Source organism: Camellia sinensis, chromosome 5, assembly GCF_055761805.1.
Source record: "Camellia sinensis isolate YWXY chromosome 5, ASM5576180v1, whole genome shotgun sequence".
Classification (NCBI taxonomy): domain Eukaryota; kingdom Viridiplantae; phylum Streptophyta; class Magnoliopsida; order Ericales; family Theaceae; genus Camellia; species Camellia sinensis.
In genome coordinates, this window is record NC_138965.1 from 198485446 (window position 1) to 198510260 (window position 24815).

General features: G+C 32.2%; 3 protein-coding genes across 4 annotated transcripts; 1 reads left to right on the forward strand and 2 right to left on the reverse strand.

Moving 5' to 3' along the window:
* Positions 1-233: 233 nt before the first annotated feature.
* Positions 234-5180, reverse strand: LOC114309549 (uncharacterized protein At5g01610). The gene is made up of 3 exons (XM_028255307.2): positions 4876-5180; positions 3476-3530; positions 234-942 (listed from the first exon to the last, which is right to left on the reverse strand). Exons 1-3 carry the CDS (start codon positions 5122-5124, stop codon positions 563-565), a joined length of 684 nt encoding a protein of 227 aa, XP_028111108.2. The 5' UTR covers positions 5125-5180; the 3' UTR covers positions 234-562.
* Positions 5181-7367: 2187 nt separating this feature from the next.
* On the reverse strand, positions 7368-14035 carry CM3 (chorismate mutase 3). The gene is made up of 6 exons (XM_028255306.2): positions 13830-14035; positions 12321-12543; positions 12136-12222; positions 10899-11042; positions 8402-8494; positions 7368-7855 (listed from the first exon to the last, which is right to left on the reverse strand). Exons 1-6 carry the CDS (start codon positions 14000-14002, stop codon positions 7619-7621), a joined length of 957 nt encoding a protein of 318 aa, XP_028111107.2. The 5' UTR covers positions 14003-14035; the 3' UTR covers positions 7368-7618.
* An 8276-nt stretch (positions 14036-22311) lies between these two features.
* On the forward strand, positions 22312-23823 carry LOC145790329 (ubiquitin-like-specific protease 1A). 2 transcript variants are annotated; one of them, XM_082868071.1, is made up of 6 exons: positions 22312-22506; positions 22594-22678; positions 22793-22852; positions 22964-23059; positions 23141-23275; positions 23353-23823. In XM_082868071.1, exons 1-6 carry the CDS (start codon positions 22412-22414, stop codon positions 23638-23640), a joined length of 759 nt encoding a protein of 252 aa, XP_082724197.1. In that variant the 5' UTR covers positions 22312-22411; the 3' UTR covers positions 23641-23823. The 2 variants fall into 2 exon arrangements, with proteins under 2 accessions (XP_082724197.1, XP_082724196.1); XM_082868070.1 differs by having other exon boundaries at positions 22314-22506; positions 22757-22852.
* The last annotated feature ends 992 nt before the right edge of the window (positions 23824-24815 follow it).

Genomic DNA, 24815 nt, shown 5'->3' on the forward strand with positions numbered 1-24815 from the left:
ATATCCTTGTGTTCACGAGCTTACTCGAGTCAAGCTTTGTCTACTTAGAGCTCAACTCAATTACTAAACAAACCAAAATATTTAGCTCAAACTTGTTAGTTTAACAAACAAGCCAAACTCAAAATGCGATTTAAACAAGCTAAGCTCTAGTTAACAACTCAAATTCATTTTGTTTACCGCCCTCCTCAGAACTACAATAAAAATACCAAAAGCAACAAGACTAAAAGCAGCCAGAACCACAACAACAATTCATATTCATCTGACATCAAGAATTTAACAAAAATGAAATATCATAGCCTACCAAGCTAGAACACTGTTCTATTAAGATCATCCACCCAACTACAATGATGATATTGAAATACCATATAGCCTAATAGATAGTTCTATACAAACAGAAAATTCATACAGAATCTTTATCCAGAATGATGTCACAGCATTAGTCCTCTCATTTTAAAATCGAAAACCAATCTATTTTCAAGAATGTCACTGCCACATCATTCTTGTGATAGATTCGGTATAATAATTCTATTTGTAGATCATTTTCCAAACTAATATCTGAAACTCAAAATTCTTGAACTCGGATACCAACACGAGGTGTGTCGTAAGCGTCCTTAGGTCTCGATTTCTTCACACCAGCCATGAACCACACCTTATCCGATTTGGAGCCCTCAACTGCCACATTTGTGACCTTAACCCATACCAAGACCTTGGTCTTCATTCCTTCTATGTTTGTAAGTTTTCCCCTCAAAAGAATGCCTTTTACTCGTGTTGCGTACCTTATAACGGATGAGTCCTTGAAACTAACCTCGCAGGCAGAGGGCAAGTATACAGTCAGCTTGGACTTTGGCTCATCAAATTCGTAGCATGTTATGTTCTGTGGAAAAAGACCCGGAGGCAAGTTATATTCCTGAAGCAGATCTGGCAAGGATTTCAGTGGCTTCCCTACAGACAAAGAAGAAATAGGTTACGGCCTTGTGCTTAATCATTGTCAGGTTTTTTAGCATATAAGTTCTTTACCCAATATTGGTGGAGACGTTCAGTTTAGACCTATGGATTTGATTGTAAAAAAAAATTATCCTTTTCATCAAAACTGTCATGTCACAAATTTCCACTTTGGTTTCTGCATTCTCTCAAAAATGTGTATGAGAAGGCTAAGGTACAAGAAAACAGCTCTTCTAATTTATTGGCGACGACTCTTATTACAAAAATGATCGTATTTTGAAGACGCAAACATTAGATACATTTATTTAACTTGATTTGCCAATATGTATTAACTAAAATGAGAAATAAAAGCAAAAAATCCAATAAAATAAGATTCTGAACTCAGACATATAGCTAAATTTTTATTGCCACCGTCTTCTTGATCGCCTATATATCCCCTCTATATTCTTACAACATGCACGTGGTTAGACCTCACCTCACTCATTATTAACCCAAATACGTACATATAATGCAACAGTAAGGTTCAAACTTCAAACACAATACCTTCCTAGTAAAATATCATGTCATCAATAAGGTTAGATAACTACTTGCCCCAAAAGCTTAAGCTATTACAGTATAGGCTACACGATGTTGCATCAAGCTCTCACACCCTCCCTCAAGTTCAACCTCCTCTCACATCTGAAAAGACTAAGAGACGGAATGGAGTATGGATAACTAGATAGAACAAGGACAGCAATGCAAAAGGAAAGTTTTCAATGCAAGTGGTGGGGATCAACCACTATTATGAGTGCAAGATTGGAAGAGGGAAACAAGGTGAAAAGTGCATGTGGAGTCTACTACTTGTGGACCCACTCATAATCACAGTTCTGATACCATATTAGACAATCAATTGTTCCAAAAGCTTACACTAGGAGCAAATATATCAAGCTCTCACAGTTTCTTGTTGATTGAAATTGTCATTATTCCTATTTTAAGATGATGCTAATGTATAGGACAGCATCTACTGATTTTAGGAAAATGTTTAAGACACTTAAAAACTCTCACAATTCAACCCACAATGATACGATCTGACAAGTGTCAGTTTTTGATTGATTATACACTCAATTATATGAGACCCACTACCTTTGCCACATCATTGTGGGTGCAAAATGTGGGTCTCTAGCATTGTTGATTTTATGATGCCAATGATGGATAGGGTTCGATTGGAAAAGGTCAGGATGAAGTGAAAGGCTTTACACACACAACAAAAGAAAAGAACTTTTGAAGCTACAAATAGCTATGATACCTAAGTAGCACAAATGATGGCCTGTAAGGAAAAAAAGAAAAAAGAAACAAAAGATCATGCTAAATTACGGATCACATTCTTCCACAACCTCAGTCTATCCTTTTAATCCAGAAGGTTTCAACCAAAGTACTCCTCACGTGGACCTTATTTCTTCGTGTAATTTATCAAACCATCTTAGCCATTGATCCATAGCCTTCTTAATGTACTTCTCAGTTCTACTTGTTCAAAACTGTAATCCCTGGTTTTCATTCTACTTCATTTTGTCTAGCCAATAGCACATCAGACATTTCATTGTCAAATGGAATTTTCCTTTCTCAATTATCTTATAAACTATAATTTGATGCCATAAAAGCAAGTTAGCCTCGTAGCAGTTCAAAGTTCTTATGTTCAATCTAACAGAAATTCACCACAAAAATTCACTTATCTAACTCATCCTTCACCCTCTAATTCTTCAAACAATGTATCCTTCATCTCCTCCCCTTCTATGGGCTGCAGAAAAAGATGAATGACCAACTGAAGCTATCAATTCACTATTTTTCTCCTTTTTACATGTCCTTAGGCTTCTTTAGTACACTTTTGCTAAAGTATGAGATCATTAAGCATTTTCTAAATCAATTAACAATATATAACCCACAGAAGACACACAAGAAGTTTTGGTTCTCCCAAATAATGTTCTATTTGTTGAAATATTTCCGTCTGTTTCACATTCCAATTTTGTAATATTCTCATTTTCATTTCAATGATTTTTCTGCTAATTTTTTCAATGGAAACTATAAAGAAAAAGGAATAATAATAACCAAAACTCTACTCAAAATGTTAATCAAGGAAAGCCCTTTCAAGTGGATTGGCATATTATATATGTAATAAAGACCACTAGTTCTGTCCAAGAAAATGCGTCATAAACTAACCTAATTTGATGGATGATGACTCTAAAATATCTCATTTATTAATTTCTTTTTCAGAATAGTGGCAATTACTAACATGACCAATAGCTCCGAAGATCTCCTAGGTTCCTTCCATCAAATGTTGGAAGACAGGAGAGTCATTATGTGATTTCAGAATATGATTTTCTAAAATCATAAGGGCCTTGAGGATAGCAAAATAACATCCAAGCTCTCCCTGGATATGCTTAAACTGTTGTCAGCGCGATAAGGTAACTAGGCTTGCATTTTGATTAGGATGTGGTCACGAATTGTAGCATATATGTTTTTATCATTTGGTCAAAATTTGATTTTTGTGTATCCACACCTTTTAGCTTGTTGAAGATCCATTTTGCCTTCTCTTCAACAGTATTTGAGAAGCTCTGCAAGTATAAGCAAAGTTACAGTAAAAAGGATGTTGGATCACTAATTGCAAGTAAAAAATAAAACTGAAAAAGAGAAGAAGAAATCAATGTAAGATCGCCCAATCCGTGTATAATTATTTAGAAAGTGAGCAAAAGTATTCCTTTATCCAAATGAGACTACCTGCCTTTCGCATATGCTCAAGATTATTTATCCATTGCCATAAGCTAACAACTACAAGATTAAGCCCTCTTGGGGTAAGCCTAAGAGATCTATCATTGATAGCTGAGCAAAGGCATCTCTGATCTCTAGATGGTGTAACTTCAGATTCTTTCTCATCCATAAGATAATTTTCGAGTAAATAGTTTCCTAATGTGTACAGGACACAAAACTTGCCGCTGGATTTAATTTGTTAATTCAGCAATGCAAAATCAAGCATAAAAATTTTAAAAATGACCTGAAACTTGAGAGCATAGGATATCTTCACCAGCAACATTTGGTTTTTTATTTAATTGGCTTAATTTGGTCTTCAATTTTCAGTTTATGACATTCTTCATGTTCAAATTGGTTTCTAATATTAATGCATACCTCCAAGACCCTTATATTCTCAAAAACCCATTAGACCCTTTTCTTTCTTTCTTTTTTCTTTTTTGAATAATATTTACTTATCTTGCCTAAGAAGTTGACAAATGACCTGAAACTTGGAGCATTGGACATCATAACTTTCGCCATTTTGTTTTCTATTTAATTGGCTCATTCTGGTCTTTAAATTTCAATTTATGTCATTCTTTATGTTCAATTTACTCTAGCTTGGTAGCAAAGGCTAGGCTGCATTTGAGAAGATGATATTTTAGCCAAAAAGTCACTAAAAATGCCAAAGAGCAACAAACAAACAAACAAAGAGCCAAGATTCCTTCCCATTCTCTCCATTTTCCCAAACTCATTTTATACTTCCACCACATATTTTAGTAAAAAGCCACTACAAAAGTCACTTCCAAACAAACCCTTGATATCACTTGCAAATTGGTTGCTAATAAATGCATACCTCCAAAAACCCTTAATAAATGCATACCTCCAAAAACCGTAAATATTTCTCAAAACCCATTAAACCCTTTTTCCTTTTTCTTCTTCTTTTTTATTTTTATTTTTATTTTTATTTTTATATAACTGATCTGACAAATCTAATGAAATTTCTGATGACCAATATGCCCAATACATGAGTAACACAAAAAATTATCAAGTGGGTAAAGCTCAAACAAGCCACATTATATCAGAAAGAACCAAAGCAATCAACAAGGTAATAGATCAAACAATAGGAACCAAAATGATAGGAGAAAGAAAGAGGGAAGGGTGGGGAATTTATACAGTGAAGTCTTCACTGATGTTGGAGAACTCTTCCTTGGCTTTCTTGGAGATCCAGTAGCCACCTGCTTTCAAGCTTCCAACTTTCACCAGAGCTTTCTCCATTTCCCTCCCCTCTTCCTCCTTCCTTTCCTTTCTCTCTCTCTCTCTCTCTCTCTCTCTATATATATATATATATATATCTATACATGAGGGGAGAGAAACTTTTGTGCTTTTGTGGGCACTGCTGCGTTGAGGAATAGGGACAAACATGGAGCAATGCAGCCACTGAAAAAAGGGCTTTCACTTTTCCCAATGGAGGGAATTGCATATTTTAGATGAGGGTGTTCTTGTAATTTAGGCCTCGTTTGGCAAGAGGCTATTTTAGTTAATTAGTCAAAAAGTTACTAAATTAGTCAAAAAGCCAATAATTCATACCAAAAAGTCAAAGATTCTCTTTTCTCTCTATTTTTTGCATATCTTTTCGTAATTAGCCAAAAAGTCATCCCAAACATACAAAATTTTTTTACCTACCTTTTTAGCCAAATAACCAAAAAGTTACTAAATTAGTCTATTCCCAAACGAGGCCTTAGGCAAAAATTTGAGATGTGAGAATTTTTTGAATTTTGACTCTTTTTTTTAAGTCATATCAATTTTTTTTTTCTATATACATTTAAAAAAAATAATTAAAAAATCAAATTTTAACTTATTTTTTAAAATATGTGTGTAAAATTATGAGTTTTTTTTTTATTAATATTATTAGTTAAATTTCAAGCTTAAGGCATGTGATGACATCCTTGATTCTTATGGGACTCTTTTTTTTTTTTTTTATAAATTGTGAAAATGACTTAATTTATAAATTACTTATATATTGAATCATATAAAATTCATAAATTTATAGAGGAGTTAATTCAAATTTTGTTGTATCTTTCAGAAGCGATTAAATTACATAATTTTATAAGTGATTAAATTTAAAATGTTATTTTAAAACAAATTTTAGAATTTGTTTCATGTTTTAAATTAGCCTAATTTCGTCTTGCTTTTTCCTATTTTTTCTTTGTTCTGATCAAAAGCAAATGGGCATGAGTTGAATTTGCATAAATTAAGATTAATTTCTATATATATATATATATCATGGGAGGAATTTCACTTTGTTCTAAACAAAATGAATGATTTATGTTTATTTTAAAGTGTAAAATTTCACCATATAATAGTGCAAGAGATGAATATGATCTCATATTATATATTTTTAATAATTTTTTTTTTACACAAATTCTAAGCATGTTGCTTTATGTTTTTTTTTTTTTTTTTAATCTTCTACAAAAATTCACATTGCAAAACGGCATGTCAATCTATTCACACATGAAAAGAAATGGTGAAATGCATTTGGCATTAAATAATTAACTTCTTTCTTTTAAATTTTTTATTTGACTATTTAACTCATCATTTGATCAGTTTTAACTTTTATATTACGTGAAATTTTTTTATTTTTTTTGAAATACAAGTGTAGAATGGGTATGACAAAAAAATAGTGTGAGATATGTATTTGACACTTGTATCTACTATTTTAGATATTAAGTTTTCTAAATTTTATGATATTTGAATAGAAACTCACATTTGTCAATAAAATGCATTTCTATCTTCTCACATGAGAGAGGGAAAAAAAAATACAAAAATAAGAAGTAAATAAAAGGGCGATAGAGGGTGGCAAAGGGTAAAGGGCAACGTGACTTTAGAGGGCATATATTCTTTGCTTTTGATAGGTACACTTTTCCAATTATGCGATGATCATATTGCACATGGTGGGGTCAAATATCATGATATTTTCCAGCTCAAAAGTTTATATTGTAGCAATCAAACCATTTCAACATCTGATATAACCATTTTCACTTACATACCACTCAAAGGTGATTCAATCATTACTTCATTTAGATTATAACCTAGAATTTATATATATATATATATATATATATATTTTTAAATTAAGATTCCATTTTAATATTTAATCAAAAATCTCTATAAATCTTGATTTGCTAGGATGCAAATTAACAGTTCTTTATTAATCACATTATCATAATTGATCACTATGAAACATTGCTGAAGAAAAATAATCCTATAAATATTAAGACGCCTTACTAGGAGTGACCCTCATACCACCTTCAGTGAATGCTGATTGGTCTAATTTTTTTTTTTTTCTTCTTTTTATCCTCTCTTTGACCCCATGTGTATGTGAGGGGTGATAGGATTCACCCCCAAGTGGGTTGTGTATCAATTCTCAAATATGCATATAGGAAAAAAATGAGAAATTTATGGTATGCACCCTTAAAAATGGACATATTGTAAGACATATTACGTCACTTTGTAAGAAAAAATACTATAAATTGTACATTTCCCAGTTGAACATAAAAAATAAAAATAAATAAATAAATAAGTGTTGCAAATTGTAGCCATAAGCCAAACAGAGGATCCAAAACCTTAAGGGCCTGTTTGACTGCTATGAAAATTACTCTCATCACTTCATCAATTTAATTTAATTTAAATTTACTTCACTTGTTACAACTAGGCCAAATGCAGAATAAATGTGCTGCATGCATGTTATTACAAATTTCAAAGTAAAGTATACTTCGCAAATAAGAGGCCACTGATCTCCTAAAAAACAAAAAACAAAAAAAACTCTATCCATGTTCAAAGTAATTGAAATTGAAAATCACTGACATTAGCAATATCCAAATTGCGTTAAAACTAAGATTATATATCATTTGAAGTTTTAATCCAACCGTCGCAGCAAGTATTCGACCTGAACTTCCTTTGTCAGCGGCATGATCCAAACTCCATAAAGGTTGGCGACTAAACTCGGCTTGATTTTGTACACTGGATCAGCATCATCCTCATTTTGATTGATCCTTACCTCTACACCGTACGTTTTCGCTTTCATCTCTACTCTTGTCTTCACGGCTTCTTCCACCATTTCATATGTCAACATTTCCATTAGTCGATTCCTGTCCTGCAAATCCAACACCCGCAATAAATAAATAATAATAGGGTAAATTACCAATAGGTCCTACTAATTGGACTTAATTTCCATCAAGTTCTATTGAAAATAAATCTTGATAAAATTGTCAATAAAAATAATTTTTTTGTAACAATTTTTTACATGTCGCTACAAATTAACAATTAGTGACTTTTTTTAGTCATGATTTTTATAAATTGCAGCTAAAACTTACAATTAGTGACGTTTTTCTGTGACGAATTTTTTAAATTGTCGCTAAAAATTGTGAATTAGTGACACTTTTTTGTGACAATTTGTTTAAGTTGTCACTAGAACTTATAATTAGTTACATTTTTTGTGAAAAAAATTTCATATTGTCGCTGAAAATTAATAATTAGTGACGTTTTTTAATTGTGTTTAATGAAAAATGTCATTATTTATCATAGGACTTATTGAACAATAAGTCCACTTATTAGGACCTCCACGTAAGTCCCCCATAATAATATGTGAAATGAGGAGTGTATGAGATGAATTAGTACAGAGTTCAAGGCAAAAATATACTTGAGCTCTAATGGCAGCCTCATAGCTGGCAGGGGATTCTCGGAATTTTGCCTCTGCTACAAATTTACCATAATGGATTCTCTTTGAGAGTGCCTGCAACCATAATGAACAATGCGTAAAAAGGTACAGGGTTTTTGGGGAAGAAATAAAATAAAATAAAATTGATGTCCTATGGAGTGAATAACAATTACACCAAAAAAAAATTTTGTAATCTCAAAAACAACATCCTAGCTTTACAACTACAGCACATGAATGCTTCCTTTATGTAATACACATCATACAAAAACCTAAGTATGACATAGTCCTAATTACACAAGGAAGCACATATATAATACAAAAACCTGAAGTACGACATTGTCTTACCAAAAGAAGCACATGTACCACACATACTACACTCAACCAGAGAGGGGGAGAGATAGAAAGAGTGGTGATCTCTGTATGCCGGAAGAACTAGGTGATGATTAGTGTGCATGAGGCCTCCTTATATAGGGCAATGAGCCAGGGGAGCCAGCTCAGTGAGCCCAGGAGACTCAACCCCCTTGGAGGCAGAATGGAAGGAACTCTGGCCAACTCTGCATCCTTAGCATGGCCTCGTGGAGGCATATTGTGTCGACAGTTGGTAGGTATGATACGTCCCTTTTGTTGTGTTAAGAGTTGCTAGAGTTAGGTGTGATTCAACCATTGAGATATCACATCTTGGTCAAAGCACCTCTCTCTCTAAGACTGGTTTGAGCGCACCTCCGCGCCGAGGGGGAGCTTGGCAAGTGCCAGAACAAAACCTTTGGCTCTCCACTCTCCCACCACAGTGGTCCCCAACTATCTCAGTGCCTACTATCTTCCCAGAGGACACCCCCCAACCACCTCACACATCTCTATCCACACTATTCAAGGGAATGTCTAGCATGTTGTGTCCAAGACCAAAACAGCTTATGAAAGATTGTGCTAATCAATGAATGGGGAATTTTATTACTTTGTGCAAAGATTGCATTGGGCAATATGCAGACAGCTTGGTTTACAAATAAACTAAAGTCCACACAATGTATCTAAGATAAGTTTTCTTTGGTTTTTTGTTTTTTTCAAAGATGTATCATTAAGAGTTCAAAAGGAAGCAGCAACCTATAGACTATACAAGAGCCAATAGAAACTAAGGTCCCTCCTAAAAGCTCAAACCTCATATAAATTTTCAACATGGAGAGTCAGAAATAGCTCCTTTCGTCCACAAGTAGAAAGCTTGTGCACATAAGCCTACCTGATGATCTTCTCTATGAAACCAATTTAGTTTGCTTGAATGGTCTATTCAAGCACATTGAAAGTGCTCCCTTGGTGTTTGATAAAACACAATACCTGGAACTTTATTCGTATAAAGTGATGGTCAAAAGGTACTTCTTGAATGGTTGGTATGAAGCATGGACACTCCAAAATCAGTGTCGTGGCGGTGTCCGACACGCGGACATGCCGGGGACACGTACTGGTGTGTCCCTTTAATTTAATGATTTTTTTGTAGGGGACACGGCGGGGACACGGCAGGGACACACGTGTCCATATCGGGGACATGACATGAGACATGGTGGAGCTCATTTTTAACTTATGAAACTTGTGTGGGGTCAATTTGTAAAAAACAAAACCAGATCCATTTCTAACCTAGAATCTAACTCAGAACAGAAGAGAGACAGAAAGAGAGAGAGAGAGGCTCGTCGAGCATGCCTGGAAGCTCTTCGCTGGTGAGTCGTCGATGGTCGGTGGTTGGTCTCCGATCGTCCTCTTCGTCTTCGTCTTCGTCTTCGTCTTCGTCGCTCTCTCTCTCTCTCTCTCTCTCTCACAGTCTTCTCTCTTCGATTGGTGTTCGTCTTCCTCTGTTCTCTCTCTCTCTCGCTATGGTGTTCCAACTCTCTCTCTCCTACCGTTTGACCCTCTCAATATCTCTGTTCTATACTTACCCAGAAAAAATATCTCTGTTCTATTCTATTAATTGTTTTTCTAATAATATATATAGATATATATATATATATTACATACTAATATATATATTTGAATAAAAACCTTTTTTTTGCCCTCTTTTATTTTTTTCTATTTTTTAGGTATTATTATTTGCTTAAATAAAAAAATTTTATTTATAGAAAAATATATATATAAAAAAAAAACTCGCTGTGTCTCCCGCCATGTCCGTGTCCCCATTTTTTGGAAATTGCCATGTCCCGTGTCTGTGTCCGTGTCCGTGCTTCATACTAGGAAATTATTTGGTTTAATATCCATATGAGAAAATGGATAAGAAATTAAAGAACAAAGTAGAGGAAAGAAAGAAAAGCAAGACAATTTACAAAACACAACCATTTGATTCATAACATAATTTTCCAATCCAATCAAGAGGGGGAAATTGAAAACAATTACATGAGATGAATAAAACCACACAACAAAATTTAATTACTTGCATAATCCAATTCAACTAAAACCAATTTATTACATCACAGTCCTGCTGTGAATAAGTTCATTTGCATACCTGCAAGCAAATTGTGTCACAAACAGCAGTTGATCCACTATTACCATCATCTCCTGGTTTTACCAATCTCGGAAGAAGGTCTCGAAAGTACATGTTCCAAATCATGCTGTTAATGTTGATGGAAGAAGCACAAGGATGTAAAACCTATTAAAATGTCAGAACCAAACCAACAACAAAATGCTTTAAGTTAATGAGTATTTATCAAAGGAAAAAAAAAAGAGCTATCACTTAATCAAGTGATAAATCATATTCAACACTGCTGCAAATGTTATAGTAAGACATCCGAGAGAGGAAAGTAACTCATCATATTCAATCAAAATACACATTTCTGTTTGATAGGCAAGTCACATTATCAAATTTGTGCAATACCGTAATGTTTCAATATTCAAAGAAAGCAACAAGCGTGAGATTTTCAATGGTGATCAAACTGGTCTGAGCTTCAAAACCAAATTACTATATCACATGTTCTATTTTCATAGCATTTAGTATATAAAAGTTAGATTGACCAGGTGATGACACAACTCCACAACATTACTGAGCTCAAGTTCCAAATCAACATTTTCAAGATAATAGTGATGTAACTACTTAACTTTTGTATTATATAAATGTGTCAAGCTATCCAAATTTTTTAAGGGTTCTATTTCATTCTACTTAGAATTCACAACGGAGCATTTTCTCATTCATAACATTTGAGTCCATTTGATTTTTCCTAGAGTTAAAACTTATGTTCACACTATCTCAGCAAAAGGTTTTGACTTTTGATTGATGATGGAAAGGATGCCAATTTTATTTAATTTTAAAAATATATAAATTTATACATATATTGCCAATGAAATGCATGAATAACCACCATGCTCATCAAAGAAATCATCATCAATAGATCTAGAAACTGTTCCTGCTATCAAACTCAAAAAAATTATCATATAACATTATCAGCTTACGATTAGGTACATGGAGATCTGTTCTCATCAATTACTAAAACAAGGGTTAATCACACCAAGACCCCCTCAACTATTAGCAAATATCATTTTAGCCCCCTCATCTTGAACTATAAAAACCATACAAATGCCCCTTTTGGAGGTGGTCTAGAGGAGGTGAAAGCGATACATATTTATAATTGAAGAGATGGGTTCATAGATGAGGAGGTAAGGTGATATTCACTAATAGTTAAGGGGATCTTGGTGTAATTAACCCCTAAAACAATGACAGATAAAATGTGTTTATGTATAGCAGCTACCTGTGGATATAGCAAAGGTGGAAGCATTGGCTCAGGTAAGTCAGTTGGGAAGAAAGGATGCTCGTCTGGGCTCTTATATCTGCCCACCTGATTAGCAATTGAAATTCAATTAAAAACTAGTGACAGCATAGTTCTGGTAGTTCTTTCAACGTCACACCTTTTCTCTCTAGTATAAACTGAACAACCTGGGCATGAAGCTTTTCAGTTTCTTTAAGCATGAACTCCACCAAAGAACCACGGAACCCATCCATAGAGAATGCATTGCGATCATATGTATCTTCATTGTAACAATATTGAGCCCTCTCCAAAAGGCCAAAAATTATGCTATCCTCTTGTCGGATTAGTGAGTGTCTTATACTCTTTAGAGTCAGGCTCTCACTTTCATCCACCCTCTTCTTCCTCGTATGCCTTCACAAGAAATAGGAAAATAAATAAATATAAGTTTCAGAAGATAGTCTTCCAACAAATACAAATTATTTATTTAATTTGTATGTGTTTGAGCAAGCCTTTCGTCGTAAAGAACCTCAGTAACAAGACTTGTCGACAAAAAAAGGGGTGCAAACCTTGTAATCAAACGCTTAGCTGAAAATGTTCAGTTTATAGCAAGCACATGAAATATACATAGATAAAGCAGCAATAAGGCATCTAGGATGCATATCATGTGTGTGTGCATATATATTCAAATTTCTGTCACAACAGTGCAAGCTGACAGGCGTGTTTTTTAAGCAGCACCAAGCTAGCATATATGTTCCTAAGTCAAGTAGCAAATAGTCAATTCACATAACACATCCACAGACTATCAGTCTGTTCAACCAAACTAGTCTATAACCCAAATTCTGCAAGTAAGGTGAACAGAACAAATAATAATAGAAAAAATTGTCATGCCAGGGTATGCACGTGTGCCCTCAAGTTATTTTTGTACCCTTTTTTTTTCTTTCCTTTTTTTTTTTATTATCAGAAGTTATTTTTGTACACATGTATCCATAATCATCTCTTCCTAGTGTGGCCATGTGTTGTGCATGCCAAAACAACTAAAATGCCACAAATCCCGAGCACAGTTTTTACAAGTGCACAATTTTTACTTACACTAATCCCATTTCTCACTTGCATTTTATTGAATTGTAATTACTCCTCATTTTCCATTTTTCCAAAATTATAAACTGGTTTAGAATATAAATAATAAAGTACCTTCTCTCTATAACCTTAATTTTTAGATGAATCGATGATTAACAATTGAATAAAAAAATAAAATAAAATAAAATTGCATTATAATCTAACAGTCTACCAAGTAATTATAATATTTAGACATGTTTGATCCAAGCTGGGGACTCATGAGCAAAAATATTTCAAATATAAATAATAAAATTACTCTCTCCAACATATCAACCTTGTTACCAATTCTTCATAATTCAATCAGGCACATGACCAATATTGAAAAAATAATTTTTTTTTTTTTTTGTCACAATTAAAATTTAAAAGACTACAAATAGCTTTTCAAAACTAAAAAGACCCATATTAAACAAATTTACAAAAAAAAAAATTAAAAAAAAGGGTGCATATCTGTGTGATAGTATATCTATCTCCCAAATGTATGTGTTGATTTGTATACGAGCAAATTCACATATGCGTGTGGTTATGCGTATAATTTAACAACAAAGTGTGTATTTTGATTATATATATATACATATATATACCTGATGGGAGAAGAAGAAACTTGAAGAGGGCGATACTTTGCTTTTGTTGCGAGATTGGATCGAAAGGATTTGGGGTTACTCTGTAATGCAAAATGCGGGTCGGGTCTTGAGGAGTATATGGAACCCGGAGTCAAAATGGCCCGCATGGGGGCTTCTGAGAGCTTTGCCTCCATTAATGGCGAGAGTGAGAATCTGAGGAAGAACCAGTGACACTCGATGGGGCTTGTATTTATATTGTGTGAATTACGGTAAACTCCTTAAATTATGAACTAATTGTATTTTGCCCCTTTAAATTTTAAAACTCAACAATTAACTAACTTATCATGTTACACTTAACCCTTCTTATTTGTTAGAAATTTAAATAAAATCATATCATATATAAAGAACATGACCTATTTTTTAAAAACAGTAATGTCTTCATCTACCCACCTCATTTGCACTTTAACCCCAGTGGCCACGGGTAAATGATATCACTAGAGAAGGATATTATTTTTTTATAAAAATTAATAAGTGTATATCAGTTTGAACAACTTATTTCTTATATTTTAAATTCAGTTTTAATTTGATTATTTTATCTATATTTTTATTATTATTTTTTCTATGTGTATATCTTAAAAGATTGACAAGTGTTCTACAATCGTTAAATTTAACCTTCAATTTGAATAAAATGACTAAATTAAAACTATATGTAAAATACACTAATCAAATTATTAAATTTACAACATTGAAGATCAAAATGAAAATTGAATAAAATTATGAGTCAAAAGTGTAATTTAATAAAATATTTAGGTAATATCCATTCTTATATACAAAGAGTGAATACTATTTTAACGAAACTTTCGGCCTTGCAAAAATTTCTCAATTGCCCATCATTATCATTGACATTATCTTCTCATACCAATTCATGCATCATAGCATCATCATCATCTTCACATCCCAATTCATGCAATCCAAATCATCATCAATGTCTTAATCAATTTTTTTTTTTTTTTGGTCGAAATTACTTAATTGCCTTTATATATGTATTATTTATACTATTATATATGTGAAATCTTCTGATAATATTGGCGTCTCGAGATTTACATGATGCATGTGGAGAAGGCGTTTTGTGTGGATCCTAATATTAGTCGAAGTGTATGTAAACTAGTCCAAACACCCGATCATAAAAAAACATTTGAAACTATGATCATAAATTTGAAAAACAAGACGCTTACCACTTGAACAACACATACTATCTGTTAATTTATCTTTGTTATTGTTCTAATAATGGTCTTGTTTGGGAACCCAAGGTTGAGGCTAAAATACCCTCAAACACTAACAAAGTCAAATAGCTTCGAATAGTACCCTAAACCAGTGATTTATATTAAAAAAAAAAAAAACAAACTTAGCAGTGAGGGAGCCTATATTGTCACGTTGATAGTGCACCTACCACTGTTATGTGGCAGGCTATCTCGCAAATAATAAATGACAATTTGCCCATTTTGAAAAAAGTGAGGTTAGCGAAAAATTTGTCATTTTAGTCTCAAATATCATTTCAACACACATTTTTCAATACAATAATAACCAAAAAATTTAGCCCAACTTCCCAGACATAAAAACTAAAATAGCCAAATAACCCAAGAGCCAAAAAAGTAGCTACTTCACAAACAAGGGCAATATATATGTATTTTTGAATTAAATACATATTGTGTCATGCCCAAAATTTAGACAATTAAATATTAAATTATGACTAAACCTCAATCAATATTTCATCGTCTAAATCCTAGAGGTAAAAAAAGAAAAAGAAAAACTAAACGCCAACCAAACCATCCACCATAATTTCATAACTAACCAATAACTCGAACATTAAAGTAACAATATGTAGTCAAAATAACTTAAATAATGTATAGTTACAAACAATGCCAAATTATCTCAATACTAAAGTCATAAAAAAAAAACTAATATCAGCCCTAAACTCAAGAAAACAAAAAAAAAAAACCAAGAGATATGTCTAACACCTATAGTTAATCCACGTCACCATCGTAGTCCCAACTAATTCTGCAAAGGAAGCTTGGCTGCGTTCAAACAGAACGCATCTGAGTTGCCAAGAGACAAAACGGGTCAGTATACAAGTATATTGGTATGAGTACAAGATTTAACACCCACGTGTCTACCAAACACAAACAAAAATATATTTAATTATTGTTACGGGACAAGATAAGTAGTTTCATCCGCACTTAGACGAAATATAAATTGAGTATGAAATAAATAAAATAGAAATAAAAAGATGGTGAGTCAGCCCTGCAAAAAAAAAATTAGTAAGACCCACCATCCTGCAAAAAATAAAGTTAGTATAATTTAATCATAAGCAACTTGCTAAATAAGTATAAAAATACATCGTTTCATGCCTAAATAATTCGAATTGACCAAAACTCAAAGAACAAAAGCTGTACATAATCAAATTTCCTAAAACACAAAGTGAACGAATTTAGTAGAAACTGAACAAGTTAAGAGAAAAACTTGATAAAAGAACTTAGACGGATTTCAACCGAAAAATCTGAAATTGAAAACGAACAGAAACTGTCCTACGATGATTTTTTTCAGAAAAGTTCAAAACACAAAAAGTGTGCATAATAATGTTTTATTTTAGTTTACGCGAAACCAATAAAAATGAGTTCGTTTTGTGAGTTAAAACAGCCTCTAAAATTTACATTGCTAAAATAAATCAAAACTACAATAACCAAAATCATCCGATTATAAGTTTTAATCGATCTTTTTAATAAAAAGTTAAAACAAAAAAGTTGTCTAGAATCACGTATCCATGCCTCTACTCAAATTTCATAATTTATCAAGATCGTTTACTATTTTTCAAGATGTACAAATCAATACAATTCACAGTAAGCTAATAAACTCATAATTAAATTATTTGTACCCTAACTTCACTTCAGCCTCCACTTCCGGCCTACACATATATCCCATGTGTCTCTCGTATACCTAACACCGTTCCGAAGCCAAACTTGCGCGGGGATATCGTCCCGAGTTTGATTCACACTCTCCGGATGGTTAGCATATACGTACGCGCGTAAATCAAAGCACTCGTCTACTCATGAGAACAAGACAACAATATACATATACAAAACATCTCACTCATGAGAACAACATAACAATGTCAAGTCTAAGGCATTCAAATAAATCTCATAATCCTCACTTTTTTTATACACTCATTCTCACCATCACTCAAATAAAACAATAGTCCATGAAGTCATGGTGGAGTTTAAGAAATTTATCTACGGGTTCCTAATTAATTTTAATTTCATATAACCATGAGCGTGATTATAATCATAAAATAAATTCATACAAAAACCCTAAACCTGGCATACACAACTAATCAAAATAATTAAAATTAATTAATCATCTAAAAATTCTAAACCTTATATACACAACTAAACAAAATAATTAAAATCAATCAATCATCTAAAAACCCTAGACCTTACATACACAACTAATCAAAATAATTAAAATCGATCAATCATCTACATGCAAATATGAAATCAATTTAACATCAAATAAATAAACAAAAATAACGAATTAAATATAAATCAAGGAAAGTAGGTTTTGTACTCACAATATTTTTTTGAAAATTAAAGAATTATTTGAAGAACTAATGGAACTACCAAAACAAAACCCTAATATTTCTTTCTTCCTTTTTCCTTTTTTTTTTTTTTTGTTCTCTTCTTCCTCGCCACTTTCTCTCCAAACCGTCTCTCTCTTCTCTGCATGCACTACCTATGGTTTTGGATGAATCTCTCTCTCTCTCTCGCCGTGGCTTTCTCTTTACTGCCGTACCTCTCTTTCTTTTCTTTTCTTTTGAGGGTCCGACTATGGTACCCAAAAGTGGTATTTGGGTACCATACATAAAAATGAATTTTAGCCTTTAGATGGAAATCTTTAATCTGGACCATTGAAAAAAAATATAAAAAAAACCGGTTAAACCAGTCACACACAGCTAACACATAGACTCTTTCTCTCTTTGTCTCTATTATGTTTTGTGTCTCTTTCCCTCTCTACAGGAGACCCACCCATGGTGTTCTGTTCTGTTTTTTTTTTTTTTGAATAAGTTTTGTTCTGTTGACTATCTCTATACTCTCTTTTCTCTCTATACTGTGTGAGGCTTTCTTCAAACTCTTCTCTCTCACACCACGCCGGTCTATTGTCGCCTCAATCCCATTGTTCCACTACCACCGGCGCAACCTCCGAAGCTCTGTTCAATGGCTTCCTGTGATAGGAACAAGAAGAAAAGGGTTTGCCTTCTATACTTTTTTTTTTTTTAACCTTTAGACTTGTTCATGGCTGTTGGAGTGCATATTTATAGATTGGTTTGTCTAGTCTAATACAGTGAGCAGTGAATATGCATATGAAAAAAAAGAAAAAAAATTCTGCATACGAAAGAGAGCATTTTGTGAGTGTGGATCTATATTTCTAGAAGTTTGACTCCTTGTGAAAAGTGTTAAAACTATTGAAAGATCAACTTTAATAATGTGAAAAGTTTTTGTTTTTTTATATTTTTTTTGGGGTTCAAAATCATAAAGTGTTTCTTTATCTTTTTTTTTTTATTATTTTTTGTTCACAATCATAAAAGTGTTTCTTTTTTTGTTTTTTTTGATTTGTTTTTTTGGTTCAATCTGTGTTATTAAAACTACCCATTGAGTTCAACAATTTGGGGGTTATGAGACATAAGAGGTTGGAATTGGTATTGGTTTTTTGGGATGACACAGGAAAAGAGATTGCGAGGTTTGAGAGAGAGAGAGAGAGAGAGAGACATTTTTTTGTTTCTGTTTTCTTTGGTAATGGAAGCAAAAAAATTGAAATTGTGTGGACTTTGATGAAGAGGATTTTTTTGGGGGAAGAGGGGTTGACATTTCCGGAAAAGAATGTGTTGGAAAATGGTGGAGGTATTGATTGTTTTTTGCTTCTTTTTTGAGACAATAATACAAAGTTACTTTTGTAATATAAATTACAACATTGTTTGATAAGAAGGAATTCATCCTATTGATCCCAACTAAATAGGAATGAATTGGTTTAGTAATGTTATACAATAATACCTTTTTTAACATGAAATTTTCAGTGGATTTTTTTTTTTTATATTCGTGCAATTTTTTTTATTTTTATTGTCTCTTAGGAAGTTTTAGTCAAAAAGCCTTCCAAATTTGAAATGCAAAAAAAAAAAAAAATAAATAAATAAATAATCCAGTAAACACAAAGAAAATTGCTAAAATTCTCTTTTTATTTTTAGTTCCATTTAGACTAAAGCAATTATAAATAAAAAAGCAATTTGTGAAAATTAAAAGATTTTTAAATTATAAAGATGGTTCCCAGTTTGTTCTCATGGATCTGGTATTGTTCACAATCTTTTTCATGTAGTTTGTTAAAAGTGCTACTGCTAGCCTAGTTTGCTACAGCCTTGTTCATTGTCTTACCCATGAAAGTAACTCAGCAAAGGCTTCATATGGGCTGGTGATGTCCTTTGTTTTTACAAGTAAAATTTTTATTTTCATATAATTAATTCTCCATGCTGATGAAGAAATCTGGTTAATTTGACGTCAATTTTATGCTTCTCATACTACTTTATAGCTTTCTACTTTAGCTGAGAGAGACATTGTTTTTGTTTTTATATATATTGATTGTTTTTGTTTTTAAATTATTTTTGTATGGTATTTTTTTAGATTTTTAGTATGTGGTTGGAGGTAGCATTTTTTTCTCTCAATCCCCAAATCTTTCTAGAATACTAGGTATATGGTTGTTTCATATGTTTTGGAGTTTGTTTGTTTGTTTGTTTGTGGGTATGAATTTTGTGTTGTCTCATATGCTTTGTTACTTATTTTTTTAAAGTAATGGTGGTCCCATTTGTAATTTTTATCTTCTTTCTTTCTTTTCTTTTTTTTTTCTTTATCATTTATACACTTTGTTTGTTTTTGGAATGGAGGGACATGAATGGTTGACAAATTTTCCCATTGGTGGGGTAATGAGACTTTGACACTTTTTGGTAGACAATAAATGGTTGAGTTTTTTGTATTATCTCATGCATTGTTGTTTATATTTTTAAAAGTAAGATAGTCTATGGTGGCCCCATTTGTGGGTTTTTTTTTTTTAAGTCTTATTTCTATTATTTTTTTGAAGTAAGATAGTCCATGATGGTCACATATCTATTACCAATTTACTTTGGAGATTGTGTATATGTGACCATATGCTTTATTACATTTATTTTTAAAAGCAATATAGTTCATGTGGTCCCATTTGTGATTTTTTTGTTTTGTTTCTTCTTTTTTTTTTCTTTTTTTTTTTTTAAAGCAAGATAGCCCATGATGGACCCATTTCTATTATTGTTTTTGTTTATAGAATGGAGGGATATGTAGGCTTGATTAATTGTCCTATTAGTGAATAACTGGGACTTGGGTGAGTAATCTTAAAAGAATATATATCTATATATACACAATATTTATAGAATACAATAAAAGAACACTATAAAAAATTAATGATATTAATAATATGTTTTAATTGTAGTGTTTTAATATAGGATTAAATTTTCATAGTATGTTTTGGAATTTAAATTTGGTCTAATGTATTTTTTGTTATTGTGTTTAGCTAAACATGACAACTCGGACAGCATTGAACTCAGTTTATGAGTTAATACAATTGCTTCAACCATTACAAAAAAAAGCTATCAAATCAATTGGCTTTGGAGGTTTATTAGAGCTTAAATGCACGAGGTTGCCACGACAACTCTGTGAATGGTTGGTTGGTTGTTTTGATCATACATCTCAGTGTTTATTCGTTCATGGTAAAAGAATAATTATAACACCATTTGATGTAAGCCACATATTAGGACTTCCTTGTGAGGGATCAATTATAAACGTAAATGGGGACCACACTGATATTGAAGAGTTGTCGAACAAGTATGGTGTTAAGAAGTGTGGTTCTATTTCATTGAGTTCTTTAAGGAATGAGTTGTCTAATATGAAAGTAGACGGGGATGATTTTAAGGGAAGATTTGTATTGTACATTCTAGGTTCTCTTTTGTGCCCTACATCGGAGTTGTCAATAAATCGTTGTTTTCTCCATTCCTTGAAAGATATGTCTGCTTTACATAAGTTAAATTGGTCAAAACTTGTCTTAGACTTTTTAGTCGATGGTGTGCGAAAGTACAAGGACAAAGGAGAAGGAAAGGGACAACGAGGAATTCGAGGTTGCTTGTTTTTTCTCATGGTATGTTTCTAAATCATAGTAAACAAATGATTGTCTATTTAGTGCATTCTTGAACTTACTAATCATTACATAACCATATCATGTAGTTATTCTACGTTGAGCATGTGACACCTGCTGTGGATTTTGTTAGTCCATGTGCAAGTAGACTAGCACCTCGTTTAGTATATTGGACAGATGAGGTGATTAAAAAGAGAATCTCCATGTTGGAAAAACTTCAATACCAAAACAACAAGAAGGTAATCTTATGTGTTATATAATTTAATTTATATGCGTGTTGTAATTAAAGAATTCGTTTAACATGTTTGTTATTATTTTCTTAATAGGTTGGTTTTATTGTTGAAGATAATGATGTGAGTGTAGAGCCAAACATGAATGCACGATTAAGTATTGTTGAAAAAGAAGTGAAAGATTTGAGAGGAGACTTGAATAACTTAGTTGTTGGTGTTAGTCAATTAATAGAATCTACCAAAGAAGAGATTTTGATAGCAATTGCAAAGGTAGCTAATGGGTCATGGGCTATTGAGAAGGAGAAACACTACCATGATATCGATTGTCAATTGAAAAATGAAGATATCTTAGATGACAAATGGAGTCCCCCACCTTATGCTTTCCAAGATCGTAACTTTCCTATGGATAAACAACTCAAACAACAAAATGAGGGATTGCCTAAGACTCCATTATGTGATGAATTCACATCGTCCGTATCTCCATTTGCCCCCTTTTTTAGTGAACATGAGCTACTACCACCAAAGTTACCAAAAGTGATTTTAAAAAGGTCAATTCCGGTAGATGATGGTGCCGAATCTTCAACAGTTTTGCCTTATCATATGAAGCTTAGGAGGGAAAGCACACGAAAAAAAAGCAAACATATACTTTCACCCTATGATGTTGAACTTGGCAAGGTAAGATGTATTATTATTATTATTATTATTATTATTATTATTATTATTATTATTATTATTATTATTATTATTTGTTTTGTTTTGTTGTTAGAATTGAAAGTAGTTATTGATTTATTTGTATTATGCAGAAATATAATATAACAAGCAAACAACTTGACATGTTGCCTAAATATGGACAAAAGGTAATAAATAATATTTGTACACATAACAATTTTTTTAAGAGTAATTCATTACAAATGAACTTAGTCACCAACTGATTTATGTTATACAGGAAGCTACAATGAAAAATAAACAAGTTGTTATGTTTCCTGAACAACATTCGATAAAGGTATACTTATGTTTTCTTATAGAAACTCATTTTTAGGAGAATATTCAATTACATACTTTATGAAAATATTATTAATTATTGGTTAAAAACAGATTTCTGAGTTGTTGAATATGCCAACTCCCATGAAAGGATTTGATTTGCCACCGCTTTCAGTTGAGGATAAATTGATAAGAGACTATTTGTTTCATCGTAGTAAATTGGAAAGGTTCTATTTCTTTTAAGAAATATTTTCTTTTATGTTTCATATGTTTATATTGTCACATTGACATGTATCATTTAATTAATATGATAGTGAAATTCTTATCAACTTTGATATTCAACATGGAACGCGCAAAAACATATGGACATTAGATCGTGGTTGTTGGCTTGATGGACAAGTAAGTCGTAAACCATTGCACAAATGAATTTATAATGTACAAGATAATTGCATTTATTGATGAGTTGTTGTTTCTTAGATAATCACTTTAGTTGCTTTGCAATTTACATTGAAGCAAAAGGATTGTATCCCAGATGCGAAATATCCAGCGTGGTATCTACCTACATATTTTTCGGTAATTTACTTATGCATTTTATAATTGAAAACATTTGACTACGTAGCATATCATGTTTATCTATACTAAGCTTGTGTTATTGATATTTATACTAATTTTTATGAGTTGTAGCAACATATTTTGCACCACAAGGTTCATAAGCCAAACATGCTCAAGTCTTATTTTGGAACAAAACGGTACACGGGAAAAATTGAATCATGTGAAAGGGTATTGATTTGTTATTATTTCACTTTATTTTTGTTTAATATGTTAATGAATATGATAGTGCTGATTATTGATTTAATATAGGTGTATATTCCAATTAATGATGTGGGTGAACATTGGTATATGTGTGTGGTATACATGCGACAACAAGTGGTATATATCCTTGATCCGTATATATCAAGAAAAAGTAGAACTCGGCCCACTCAAGTGAAAAAAGTGGTATACATCCTTATACAATGTTGTTATTTGTATTTTGTATTGCATGTTTTCCTACTAATTAGTTATGTAAATAACAGGTTGAAATATTACATGACTTATTGGGAATTCAGTACAAGAATGCATATACAAATAAAATCACCGAGTTTCCAATTAGAACACTTGAATGGCTTCCACAACAAAGTAATGGCTATGATTGTGGAATGCACGTCATCAAGTATTTTGAATTGGTGCAATTTATTGATTCCGAAGCTTGTTTGCTTCAATTTGACTCGTGGGATGCTAGACAAAGATTAGCACTAGGCTTAGTTCGAGATGCAAACAATAAAATTGGGTCAAGAGTGATAGAATTGGCTTGCGATAGATAATTGTCATGTATCATTGATGTTGTTGCATGTTCATACTTGAATTATGTGAATTTCAACTGAATTTGTTTTGGGAGGATGTAGAGCAAATGGATTTTAGTTGTATGATTTTTGTCATTTTTTTGTAATTTGGATTTGGATTGTACATGGGCAGGATTTGAATTAGTTATGACTTACGACTTTATTTTACTTCAATGACTCCAGTTACTATTTTATTATTCTTTACTTACCATTTTATTCAACCATACTTACTAGTTAAAAAGACTCTACTTACTAGTTTATTAGACTTAACTTACCATTCAAATAAGTCTCACTTACTACCACTCAAATAAACTCCACTTACTATTTTATTACTCTTTGCTTACTAGTTTATTCAATCTTACTTACTAGTTAAAAAGACTCTCTACTTACTAGTTTATTAGACTTAACTTATCACTCAAATAAGCATCATTTACTACCACTCAAATAAACTCCACTTACTACTTTATTACTCTTTGCTTACTATTTTATTCAATCATACTTACTAGTTAAAAAGACTCTACTTACTAGTTTATTAGACTTAACTTACTACTCAAATAAGTCTCACTTACTACCACTCAAATAAATTCCACTTACTACTTTATTACTCTTTGCTTACTAGTTTATTCAATCTTACTTACTAGTTAAAAAGACTCTGTACTTACTAGTTTATTAGACTTAACTTATCACTCAAATAAGCCTCACTTACTACCACTCAAATAAGCTCCACTTACTACTTTATTACTCTTTACTTACTATTTTATTCAATCATACTTACTAGTTAAAAAGACTCTACTTACTAGTTTATTAGACTTAACATACTACTCAAATAAGTCTCACTTACTACCACTCAAATAAACTACACTTACTACTTTATTACTCTTTGCTTACTAGTTTATTCAATCTTGCTTACTAGTTAAAAAGACTCTACTTACTAGTTTACTAGACTTAACTTATCACTCAAATAAGCCTCACTTACTACCACTCAAATAAACTCCACTTACTACTTTATTACTCTTTGCTTACCATTTTATTCAATCATACTTACTAGTTTATTAGACTTAACTTACCACTCAAATAAGCCTCACTTACTACCACTCAAATAAATTCCACTCACTACTTTATTACTTTTTGACTATTCACATGTGACTCATATAATT

What these genes read in the sequence shown, in the direction of transcription:
- LOC114309549 (XM_028255307.2), bottom strand. Translation starts at nt 5,124, where the DNA reads ATGTTTGTCCCTATTCCTCAACGCAGCAGTGCCCACAAAAGCACAAAA. An exon ending in ACATCAGTGAAGACTTCACT is followed by an intron (nt 3,531 to 4,875) that starts GTATAAATTCCC and finishes TTATACTTGCAG; the next exon opens with AGCTTCTCAAATACTGTTGA. An exon ending in GATCTTCAACAAGCTAAAAG is followed by an intron (nt 943 to 3,475) that starts GTGTGGATACAC and finishes CTTTGTCTGTAG; the next exon opens with GGAAGCCACTGAAATCCTTG.
- LOC145790329 (XM_082868070.1), top strand. Translation starts at nt 22,412, where the DNA reads ATGCCAACTCCCATGAAAGGATTTGATTTGCCACCGCTTTCAGTTGAG. An exon ending in ATCTACCTACATATTTTTCG is followed by an intron (nt 22,853 to 22,963) that starts GTAATTTACTTA and finishes TATGAGTTGTAG; the next exon opens with CAACATATTTTGCACCACAA. An exon ending in CCACTCAAGTGAAAAAAGTG is followed by an intron (nt 23,276 to 23,352) that starts GTATACATCCTT and finishes TGTAAATAACAG; the next exon opens with GTTGAAATATTACATGACTT.
- CM3 (XM_028255306.2), bottom strand. Translation starts at nt 14,002, where the DNA reads ATGGAGGCAAAGCTCTCAGAAGCCCCCATGCGGGCCATTTTGACTCCG. An exon ending in GTTTCTTCTTCTCCCATCAG is followed by an intron (nt 12,544 to 13,829) that starts GTATATATATGT and finishes TTTCTTGTGAAG; the next exon opens with GCATACGAGGAAGAAGAGGG. An exon ending in GTGACACAATTTGCTTGCAG is followed by an intron (nt 8,495 to 10,898) that starts GTATGCAAATGA and finishes TTATGGTTGCAG; the next exon opens with GCACTCTCAAAGAGAATCCA.